The 12,240-nt window shown below is 45.5% G+C and overlaps 1 protein-coding gene across 1 annotated transcript in view; it reads right to left on the bottom strand.

The window, feature by feature from the left end:
* The window catches only part of LOC135050696 (protein LBH-like), an 85,402-nt gene extending 74,755 nt beyond the window's left edge, over nt 1–10,647 (bottom strand). Inside the window, exon 1 of the mRNA XM_063957100.1 lies at nt 10,537–10,647. Coding sequence (XP_063813170.1) covers nt 10,537–10,647 — 111 coding nt within the window. The remainder of the gene's footprint in view (nt 1–10,536) is intronic.
* Between the last annotated feature and the right edge of the window lie 1,593 nt (nt 10,648–12,240).

Genomic DNA, 12,240 nt, shown 5'->3' with positions numbered 1-12,240 from the left:
GAGTAAGTTGATTTTCAGTACGCGTCACCCTTTGTGTGAGCTTCTGTAGCTGCTGAGTGATGTCAGTGACAGCCTGTGAGAGGAGCGGAGCCATGGTGGACTTAATGGCGTCCACCACATCGCCATAAGTAACTGAGGAATCCACTGCTTGTCCTGCATCATTAGCCAGGGAGGCATCTACCTCTGAGCTGCTTTCTTAGTGGCAGGGGAGACCGGATCAGGGCCGGACTCCGGCGCCATATTGCCAGCCGCGCTGCGTTTTTCCTGCCATGCCAGGAGAAGAGACTCCTGGGCGCCCACGGTCCATAGTGTGCACCGGAGACTTAAGGGCCGTACTGACGGAGATAATTCCCCAGAGATGTGTGCTGAGCGGTCTAGCACAGAACGCTCAGCACACATCTCTCCCCCCAGTTAGCACAGCGCGATGTGCGCTGAGCGAGGGAGGGACGGACGGGGGGCCGCTCATTGCACCCAGCGGTGAAATGAGCGACCTGCAAGATTGTGCCTGCATGCAGGCCAATCTAGCACCGGCGATAGCGTCGCGCGGGACTGCGCATCGCTGTTGCCGGCACCCCTACACACGGAGCGATGTTCAGCTAATTTCTAAGTAATCTTGTCAGTTTGCTTAGATATTAGCTGTACATCGCTCTGTGTGTACCCCTCTTTAGAGAGGTGTGCCAGATGCTAAGAGGGGCTAAGATAGCCTTGTAAAGGTGCGTCCCAGAGGTGTTGAGAGCAGAGCTCAGCGCCTAGCAACCTCCCACCATAAACCGGAACTGGAAGTTCATGTTGACCTTTTAACCCAGTCAATCTTTTGTACCCATCGACCTTTTCCAATGTCGACCTTTCATATGCTGACCTTTGTCCATGTCGACCTTTTGTCTGTCAACCCCATGGAGTTGACCTAATGACTGTAAATCTAATGAATGTAGGTCTTCTATACCACACCCCTAAAGCGTATCAAAGCAAATAAAAAATTGATACAATGCAGTTGCCAATCAGCCATCGGGAAACGTAAAGCATAACATAAGCATGGACTAGGGCAAGAGTGTCATTTTCCTATGTTTTTCCTTGTGTAATATTCTATTCTAACTTAAATACTTCCTCAAAAATCAGCTAAGACTTTTATTTCTAACCTACAAATGTTTTAAAATGCTGTCTGACATTAAACTTCAACCATTATACATTGTCCTCCCCACGGGAAGGTATTGTTTCATACAAACCCTGGTTCTATGGACCAGATGTACTAAGCTTTGAAACGTGATATATTTCACAGTGATAAAGTACCAGCCAATCAGCTCCTAACTGCCATGTTACAGGATGGGTTTGAAAAATGACAGTTATGAGCTGATTGGCTGGTACTTTAGCACTGTGAAATGTATCAGTTTTCAAGGCTTAGTACATCTCCCCCATTATGAGCATAACTATGCTTTGCCAACTTCATTCTCACTAGCACCTATCCCTCTTGAAGTGTAATTCTGTCCTGTCATGGTGATCACCTCCTTGAATATGCAAGTCTTTCATATATATAATTGTTTATTCCTCTCATGGTATGTGATGTGCTATATAAATAAAGTAAAAAAAACTATTGGATTATGCTACAACAGAACCTGCTGTACACTTAAATTAACATTATGGAGTCAAAGTTACCTAAATAACTCCAATAAACCAATTGGCAAACACTTCCCTATATTATGTATTTCACACTGTGATTTATTTATTAAAATGGGAATGCTGTGGCAGGTATCACGTTGTTTACTGATGAGGGTTTGATGTCACAATAATGTGTGAGAATATTCCTCTACTCATAGGGGGTAATTCCAAGTTGATCGCAGCAGGAAATTTTTTAGCAGTTGGGCAAAACAATGTGCACTGCAGGGGGGGAAGATATTACGTGCAGAGAGAGTTAGATTTGGTGGGTTATTTTGTTTCTGTGCAGGGTAAATACTGGCTGCTTTATTTTTACACTGCAATTTAGATTTCAGTTTGAACAGACCCCACCCAAATCCAACTATCTCTGCATATGTTACATCTGCCTCCTCTGCAGTGCACATGGTTTTGCCCAACTGCTAAAAAAATTCCTGCTGCGATCAACTTGGAATTACCCCCATAGTTACCAACATTACAAAAATATTTCCCAGGCACACACTGTAGGTGAGCCAGCGTTCCCAGGCGTGCCAAGCCCAATAATGTCTTAGCAGACCATGGAGTACTGTCATTCCCATCATGACAACTTTAGTGAACATTATTATACATATAGGGTGGGATTCAATTCTTTTCAACCCTTTAAACACCCATTCTGTTTCTGCCCTCAGGGGAGTGGTATCATTATTTCAGCTTGCTACCCCTGGAGTAGCGAGGCACCCAACCCTTTACACAGCTAAACCTGATTACTATGGGAGCACTATGCACGATAACAGAGATCATTTTAGAAAGGAAATTGGGCATGAGATATCATTTGAATCTCACCCAGATAATGGGTACTGTCCCTGGAGATTCTGAATATTTGACTACTATGCTTTACTATTGTTAAGACTACAAAGACATCCTGATAATCTGGGACACTCAGAAATTACAGAGGTTCTGTGGCTGCTTAAAACCAGGTGAAATGCTGGCTTGTAGTACTAGTCAGCCAGCCACAGAACCTGTGTAATTCATGAGTGTCCCAGGTTAAAGGGATAATATGGTCAGCCTAGTTCACAGGTTCTCAAACTCGGTCCTCAGGACCCCACACAGTGCATGTTTTGCAGGTCTACTCAGAGAATCACAACTGAAATTATTAACTCCAACCTGCGAACCTTTTAAAATGTGTCTGTGAGTAATTAATACACCTGTGCACCTGCTGGGTTACCTGCAAAACATGCACTGTGTGGGGTAATGAGGACTGAGTTTGCAGACCTATGGCATAGTTTAAAGCTTCTAAAGATGTATCCAACTTAACCAAAGCCATGGGCAACTCAGTTGTATTTCCACTTGCTGGTTAAAGGGCTGTAGCATGTAGGCTAAATTTAGTAAAGGGACTGTTAATGGAATCGCGAGCTATGCAGAGTTGTATGTACGTGTAATTATGCCTGTTTTCACATGATTGGGCAGGTGCATATATATACTAATGATGATGGCTGTCATGATCCTGACTTATGGGCCGTACACATTGGCCGATCCGCCGCCGAGCTGCCCGGCGGCGGATACGGCCGACGGGCGACCCGGCGGCGGGGAGGCAGTGACGGGGGGAGTGAAGTTACTTCACTCCCCCGTCACACAGCTCCATAGAACTGCAGGCAAATATGGACGAGATCGTCCATATTGGCCTGCATGCACAGCCGACGGGGCACCAGCGATGAACGAGTGCGGGGCCGCGCATTGTTCATCGCTGGTGCCTCCACACTGCACTATATGAACGTTATCTTGTTCATTAATGAACGAGATCGTTCATATCGTGCAGTGATGTCGGTCAATGTGTAGGGCCCATTTGTTCCTCTTGTCTTAGTAGCTTATCATGACTTACCTCTGCCAACAGTCTGCAGTACAGTGTTCCTGCTTACTGGGTTTAGCCCAGTTTACCAATTCTAATTTATTCTGTTTGGCTGTGTTTATTGTCTGGGAGGTTTGTTCAGCATACAAGTTGCAATATTTGTTGCTAGCTGCTAATTAGCCACCTGTGTGAGCTCTCCTGTGTAATCTGCAGAGTCCTGAATTCAGCAGTGAAGTCTGCTATGGTGTCCTTACAGTAATCCCAGCATGACATGCAGTCTCTGGTTCCAGCTCTCTACAGCGTTCTGCTCATTCTCCTTTCTCTGCATTCAGGCCTATATCCTCCATACCAGAGTCCCTCCAAAACCTGGGCATTGGGCACCGCCATGTGACCAGTTCTCAGCTAATCAAAGCCAGCTAGCTGTTCAGCTGATCGCAGCAACCAATCTCTGACCACCTCTGGGTTTAATGGGGACTGAATTAGAGTCACAAGCTGCCAGTGCAATGATGTCCACATCGTAGCTGCATGTATCTTGTGAAGCGCCTGTGGATTCTCATCCTTCTCAGTGACTTCAGTGCAAATCTCTATCCTGCTGCACCACCTGGCTCCAATTGGTTCCAGTCCGATACGCTGTGCCATCGGTTCCAGTCCGATACTCTGTGCCATCGGTTCCAGTCTGGTACTCTGTGCCATCGGTTCCAGTTCGATACTCTGTGCCATTGGTTCTAGTCCGATACATAACCAAAAATCCAGAACCTACACCAGAGTCTTTAATTGTCCTGCATCTAATGGGCCCTACACACTGACAGATGCGCCGCCGAGCTGCCCGACAGCGGATACGGGCGACCCGGCGGCGGGGGGGGGGGGGGTGGGCAGTGACGGGGGAGTGAAGTTTCCTGCCTCACCGTTCTGTCAAAGTCCTCTAGTGTTAGTTATGGGTGACAAAGGCAGGTGGCCGTGACCTTCACGTTGGAAGCAGTAAAGCCCAAACTCCCTTGTGCGGGTCCCTAGCGAAAACCACTGGCGTGTTTAGACTCCGTGCCCCTGCTCTGGTTCTCCGAGAACTGCCCAGTGCTAGTTAAAGTTTACCCATAGCTTATAAGCAGGAACTATATTTATCCATCTATCTTTAAAACTCCAATCTCAAGATCTGCTCCAGCCAAGCATCCGAAGTCTGAATCACAAAAGACTCAAAGCATGGCAATGGCTGTGAAGCCAAGTATTTGAAGAGGGATGGCTCGGTCACGGGGGATAAACTAGGAATATGGGTGAATATACACATTTAGTTTCGTCGTACTGTAGACACAGCTCACTGTGTACCAGAGATGCTAGCCTGTGACTTTAACCACATAGGAATTGGTATTACACACGTACAAAGTCAGAAATGAAGCCCAACAGGACTTGGCATGAGTTAAAGCCTTTTTACACATATATATTTGCACACAGATGTACAAATGTCGCACACCAAATTATTAATAGTATGCAAGCTATGGATTTTTGTTGTTTTTATGTGTTTTAATCATGCAAATAAAGCATTCATTTTGAACTACAAAGACGCTCAGTGTGGCCAAGTCACACTGGACCTGACACACAGAGAGAGGCATGTACACCAAGTAATATAGTTGCCTATTACTTTTAACTCGGATGGTGTAATGGTTAGCATTACTTCCTCACAGCACTGAGGTCATGGGTTTGATTCCCACCATGGCTATAACTGTGTGGAGTTTGTATATTCTCCCCATACTTGCGTGGGTTTCCTCCAGGTACTCCAGTTTCCTCCCACAATCCAAAAATATACTGGTTGGTTAATTGGATCCCAACAAAATTAACCCTAGCATGTGTGTGCGTGTACATGTGGTAGGGAATATAGATTGTAAGCTCCATTGGGGCAGGGTCTGATGTAAATGGGCAAATATTCTCTCTGTACAGTGCTGCGGAATACGTGTGCGCTATATAAATAACTGGTAATAAATAATAACTCCGTCCCTAGGACTCAAGGCCTGCAATAAACCATTGTCGCAATTACTAATGACACATAAACTATTAAGTTCAGTTAATATTTTAAAGAGTGTTTAGTAAAAGTTATATGTTATATTAGCCTCATCTTATAAATTAATACAAATGTGCCCCCAAAACATTGGGGGTGATTCCGAGTTGTTCGCTCGCTAGCTGCTTTTAGCAGCATTGCACACGCTAAGCCGCCGCCCTCTGGGAGTGTATTTTAGCTTAGCAGAATTGCGAACGAAAGATTAGCAGAATTGCGAATAGAAATTTCTTAGCAGTTTCTGAGTAGCTCCAGACTTACTCAGCCATTGCGACCAGCTCAGTCCTTTTCGTTCCTGGTTTGACGTCACAAACACACCCAGCGTTTGCCCAACCACTCCCCCGTTTCTCCAGCCACTCCTGCGTTTTACAACTCGAACGCCTGCGTTTTTCCGCACACTCCCATAAAACGGCCAGTTTCCGCCCAGAAACACCCACTTCCTGTCAATCACACTACGATCAGCACAGTGATGAAAAAGCTTAGTTATGCCGTGAGTAAAATACCTAACTTTTGTGTAAAATAACTAAGCGCATGCGCTCTGCGAACCTTGCGCATGCGCAGTAAGCGACTAATTGCAGTATAGCGAAAATCGTCAACGAGCGAACAACTCGGAATGACCCCCATTGTTCTTTCTGCATCTCTGTATACCTTACTGTTGCCTAACCTTAACTAAACATTCAAGGGACTGTGAAGTGACAAAACTCCTGGGCGCTTCACAGGGTGTAAGCTAGCCTAATGTATCAATGTGGGTTATGCCCCCCCAAAAAATTTTGTAGACTTTAGACGAGCAAATGTAGGTGTGCTATATGAATGGCACTGCTCTGTAGCTAAAAAACTGGATCAGTATTATCAATGTAAAATTTATTTGATGATATGTGGACTGACACAAAATAAATAGGTCTCACAGGGATACACATTAAAATACCAATAAAATAACATAAATGGCGCGATAAAGCCAGAGGGCACGAGCAAGTGAACAAACTGTGGGTGGGCTGAGTAGGAATGTTGCCACAGTATATGAATGTATAAAACTTGATAGTTGTAAAATTTAGGAAATGACAAGTGACTAAAACACAAATGCAGCAATTTGAACACAGTTAAAACCGTGTTATTAAGCAAAAGCAGTATTGCATACTGGGGGTAATTACAAGTTGATCGCAGCAGGATTTTTGATAGCAATTGGGCAAAACCATGGCCCTCATTCCGAGTTGTTCGCTCGTTATTTTCCTTCGCATCGGTGCGATTTTCCGCTAACTGCGCATGCGCAATGTTCGCACTGCGGCTGCGTCAAGTAAATTTGCTAAGAAGTTTGGTATTTCACTCACGGCATTACGAGGTTTTTTCTTCGTTCTGGTGATTGACAGGAAGTGGGTGTTTCTGGGCGGAAACTGTCCGTTTTATGGGTGTGTGTGAAAAAACGCTGCCGTTTCTGGGAAAAACGCGGGAGTGGCTGGAGAAACGAGGGAGTGCCTGGGCGAACGCTGGGTGTGTTTGTGACGTCAAACCAGGAACGAAACTGACTGAACTGATCGCAGTGGCAGAGTAAGTCTCGAGCTACTCAGAAACTGCTAAGAAATTTCTATTCGCAATTTTGCGAATCTTACGTTCGCAATTCTGCTAAGCTAAGATTCACTCCCAGAGGGCGGCGGCTTAGCGTGTGCACTGCTGCGAAAAGCGGCTAGCGAGCGAACAACTCGGAATGAGGGCCCATGTGCACTGCAGGGGAGGCAGATATAACATGTGCAGAGAGAGTTAGATTTGGGTGGGTTATTTTATTTCTGTGCAGGGTAAATACTGGCTGCTTTATTTTTACACTGCAAATTAGATTGCAGATTGAACACACCCCACCCAAATCTAACTCTCTCTGCACATGTTATATCTGCCTCCCCTGCAGTGCACATGGTTTTGCCCAATTGCCAACAAAAATCCTGCTGCGATCAACTTGGAATTACCCCCACTGTGTGAAATAAATAGAGTCCTACCGGAGATTAGGGAAAGAAGCAGCAGGTTTCAAAGACTGCAGAGTAGTCCGGACATACTGTACCCTGCACAGGCTCCCAGATCTTGTGTCCTTAACTGGTATGGTGTTCCTCCTCCAGTGGTAAAGGGTCCTAGCGCCGACATTAAGGAACTCCTATGGTTCCTTTTTCAAGGCAAAAAATGTATCTTGAATGCAGTAGCTAGACTAAACGGGTGGTCTTCAGGTTGCCGGCGGCCGGGCTCCCGACGACCACCATACCGGCGCCGGAATCCCGACCGCCGGCATCTTTTCTCCCTCTTGGGGATCCACGACCCCCCTGGAGGGAGAATAGATAGCGTGGCGCGCGTAGTGCGCCACCTTGCATGCAGCGTGGCGCCCGCAGTGAGCCCGCAAGGGGCTCATTTGCGCTCGCCCAGCTGTCGGTATGCCGACGGTCGGGATTTCGGCGCCGGTATGCTGCCCGCCGGGAGCCTGACTGCCGGCATCACATACTACACCCGACTAAACCGTTCTCATTATCTTCTGCACTGACTACTGTAATTCCCTCCTTACCAGTCTCCCCCTAACTAAAATTTCAGCCCTAAAATGTATTTTGAATGCAGACGCTGCACTAACATTCTTCTATTGCTTCTCCAATCTGTAGCTCCCTACAATGGTTGTCAGAGCCAAATTGGTGCCCTGGGCAAGAATTTATCTAGAGCCCCATAGCAGATAATCCCACCGCCAAGCTTAGTTATACGTGGACACCAATAATAAAATACAGCACAGCACCCCATACCCATCACACAACAGCACCCCTCACAGAACCCATCATATTACAGCACACCTCTTCCCCCAGCACCCCTCTCAGCACAGCACCCCTAATAAATCACAGAACAGCACCCCTCACAGCATAGCACCCTCTGTCCTCACAGCACCCATCAAAGCACAGAACACCTCTTCCCTTACAGCAAAGCACCCCTCACAGCACATTACCCCTCACAGCACCCAGGGCCATCAACAGGGAAAGACTGCCGGAACTTCAGTTCTGGGCCCAGACAGAAAGAGGGCCCAGGTGGCAGTGGTGTGGATTAGCGCTGGGCTGACATTGTTGCAGCAGCCATGTAAGGACAGGGACAGCGGCATTTGTATTTTTTGTAGATCTGGCTTTATGTGTTATGCGTTATCTGGCTCCATTCCGTACAAAATCTCATCCACGCTTAGGGGGTCATTCCGAGATGATCGTAGCTGTGCTAAATTTAGAACAGCTACGATCATTCACACTGACATGCAGGGGGACGCCCAGCACAGGGCTACCCCGCCCTGCATGTCTGTGCTGCCCCCCCTCCCCCCGCAGAAGTGCAAAGGCATCGCACAGCGGCGATGCCTTTGCACTTCAAGAGTAGCTCCCGACCAGCGCAGCTTTAGCGTGCTGGCCAGGAGTTACTCATTGCTGCCCGGCCCGCAGCGGCTGTGTGTGACATCACACAGCCGCTGTGGCCTGCCCCCCGTTCGGTCCGGCCACACCTGCATTGGCCGGACCGCGAAACGGCGGCCAAATGCTGCCGTTCCGCCTTCCCCCGCCCAGTGGCTGCCTCTGCCAGTTCTGACCCGATCGCACCGCTGCGATAAACTGCAGCATGCGATCGGGTCAGAATGACCCCCTTATTACGTCTCCCTTCCTGATAATAGAACTTTTTCAGGCTGCAGAACTCTGGGAAATTCTCTACCTTGTACAACAAGACTTTAATGGTGTCTCCAAACCTTTAACCATTCTCTGAAAACTCCTCTCTTCAATTAAGTTTATTAAATTCTAAAACAATCTTCTTAATATCCACTTGTATTCCACACGGCGATATCTGTAATCAGGAGTGTAATTGAAGTCTTAATCGTGGATATCGCCGTGTGGAATATAAGTGGAGCGCAAAATAAGGAAGTCCTGTCATATGATGATCGGCATGCGAAGGCGGAAGTTTCGGTCACGTGACATATGGAACGCTTAGTGGAACGCATAATGCGGAAGAGGATGTAGACAACACGGAAGTCAATCACCGGCGCTGAAATGAATCCATTTGTTACACATGTATGTTAATAGATAGGGGTATAACTATATGGACATATTTACTGGACCACCATATGCTTCTGAGGTAGGATCCGCTTTGATACGAAACGCGTTAAGCTAATGGTGGCGCTGTTTGTATAGGACTGGTTGTGGATTAGGATACCGCTGACGGTGATCGTGCATGAGAGGACGGGTTATCCGGACCCCGATATCCGTGCTGGGAAGACCTGACCGTTGAGTATTTCTACTCTGTAACCAGAGCATCCTATTTGTTACATGCTGCTAATCCTTTTATGTTTGTGAGTGCATTTGTATTAAATTCTTTTAAACCTTTATACAAAAGGTGTGCATTATTGTTATTCTTTCTTTTTCTCCATATGTATATGCAATATATGTTCCCTATGAGTGGAACCCATGGAGACTGTGGAAACACACTACTAACATTTCTATCATACTAACCCTGTGACCGTTGTTAAGAGGTCCATTCACCTTGATCCAATACTTATAAGGTGATTATTGTTTCAATTATTTGTTACTGATAATTGCGCTCACGTGTATTTCATTTTTTGTTTGCCATAGTCAAACAACTGTCTGACCCCAAAACCAACATTTAATAAATCTGAATTCCCCGATACCTGCAATCCTCATATCTCCAAACAAAAATAGTAACACCTCAGCTCCTCTTTTCTCGGCTCTCAGCAATGCAACAAGGAAGCCACTACTGTTCCTCCTTTCTGTAGCATGAAGGCCGGAGTGTCTACTTTGAAAAATAGACCTATATTCTTCTTTATAATGCTCCCTTTTGGAACAGTTTGCATTATATTTCACGTAGGAATTTCTCACTAATGGTGCATATCAGTGAAGATATCGTTGTATTTTACCTGAAAGTTGAAACCACTACTTGTAGCTGCCATTGCAGACTCCCACCCCACAAACTGTTGTGCCAGTCATATGGCTATTTGGCTCTCCGTACTGTGTGTCCAGTTTTGCCCTGTTACCTGAAAAGGCAGACGGCTGTCACTGTGTTTCAGGGCCTCCTCGTCCAAGCCATGAATCACTTCATTTACGTCATCCTCCACGGGAAGGCGGAGAACCGACACTTCATTCATGATGCTTCCTGAAAATATCAAAATAGGTTTATGAATTGTTCACCATTCCAGTTTTCTTACTGAATCGCAATATCTGCACAGATATCTAACACAAAACTCCACTTTAATACATTTAAAACTCTTTTCAACCAATTTATCCCAAGATCACACTTCCAATTTCAAGGACGCAATTGAAAATGAAATGATATCCTTTTCACCAAAAAAAGTTAAATTCTTTTCCGGCACCCACCTGTCCTATGATCCCAGAAATGTACGTAATATATTCTCTTCCTCCCACACTACCTGACAACTTGACCCTATCACTTCACAAATGATTTGATTGCTAGTTCCTGTGCTCAGCGGACTTCTGTTATCTGTTTCTTGACTGGTATCTTTTCATCATTAATCAACATGTAGTTATTTTTATTTTATTTTTTTAGAATACCTTTTACTGAACTGATTATAGTTACATATACCAGAAAGACTACACAAGTGTAGAAATGGCAATCAATATGTAGTTATTACTCCTACTGTAACAAAATAAAATAATCATTTTGTGGGTTAGGGGTAGGCTGTGGGAGTGGTGGGTTAGGAATAGGATTCAAATATTGACCGGGATCCATCGGGATTGTGAACATCAGAAAGCCGCTGTCATTATCGCGGTATCCAATTAGAGGCCGTTTTTATCGCCCGAAAAAATGGACGCGTGATCGTACGATCATGGAAAGTCCCAGATCCCATGTGTTTTCGCAGTTTCGGCGGCCCGTTATCGCAGATTATGCTTCAGGTACCTTAGGCACCCGAAGCATAATCCCCGATAAATGCCGGCATCGGGAGAAAACAATGCCGGTATTGAGGCTAATAGGATCGCCCTCGGCTGTTGTGTATGGCAGTGATCCAACGCGTTTCGGCACTCAGAGTGCCTTTGTCAAGGATTGCATGCCTGTTGTGGTATTCCAATTATATGCTTCCTGGTGCTTGCTGATTGGTGCTCATCCATCCTTGCCCTGTGTTTTTTTATTTTTTTTATGACAAACACATTGTGGATGAGGCTGTCACCTGGCTTCCCCTGAAACAGCACAGCCTAATTTGGCAGCAGGTCCTGCAATTAATTAGTGATGTGCCCACATCCACAATGTGTTTGTCGTAAAAAAACAAACAAAAAAAACACAACAACTCATGACGCAGGGTTTTTACATAAGCCGCAGAGTTTTTCCTATTGAATTGCAAGAGAGAAAATGACACGCAGTGATTTCTATAGAAATCACTGTGTGTTATGTCTCACACTCGCATATGCAGAGTATGCAGAGCAAGTCAGATTTTCTCTAAAATCGTTATTTTTACAAAAAATCAGCAGGACTTGCTCTGGCACCCCGGCGGCATCAAACCCCCCCCCCCAACCCCCCCATGACTAATTATGCAATGTGAAGTTTCCAATTAGCTTAATTAGTCATTAACCCTCTATTCAGTCATAGAACTCACAGCAGGATCTAAAATGGTGGAAGAGATCCTATGAAAACAATATGGACTTATAAAGAAACAGAAACATTTCATAATGGAAGCAATTAATTTCATTTTGCAACATAACTACTTTTTCTTTGATGACCAACACTA

The sequence above is a fragment of the Pseudophryne corroboree genome, chromosome 2 (genome assembly GCF_028390025.1).
Source record: "Pseudophryne corroboree isolate aPseCor3 chromosome 2, aPseCor3.hap2, whole genome shotgun sequence".
NCBI lineage: Eukaryota > Metazoa > Chordata > Amphibia > Anura > Myobatrachidae > Pseudophryne > Pseudophryne corroboree.
Note: the sequence above shows the minus strand (reverse complement) of the source record. Positions and strands in the feature narration are given on the sequence as shown.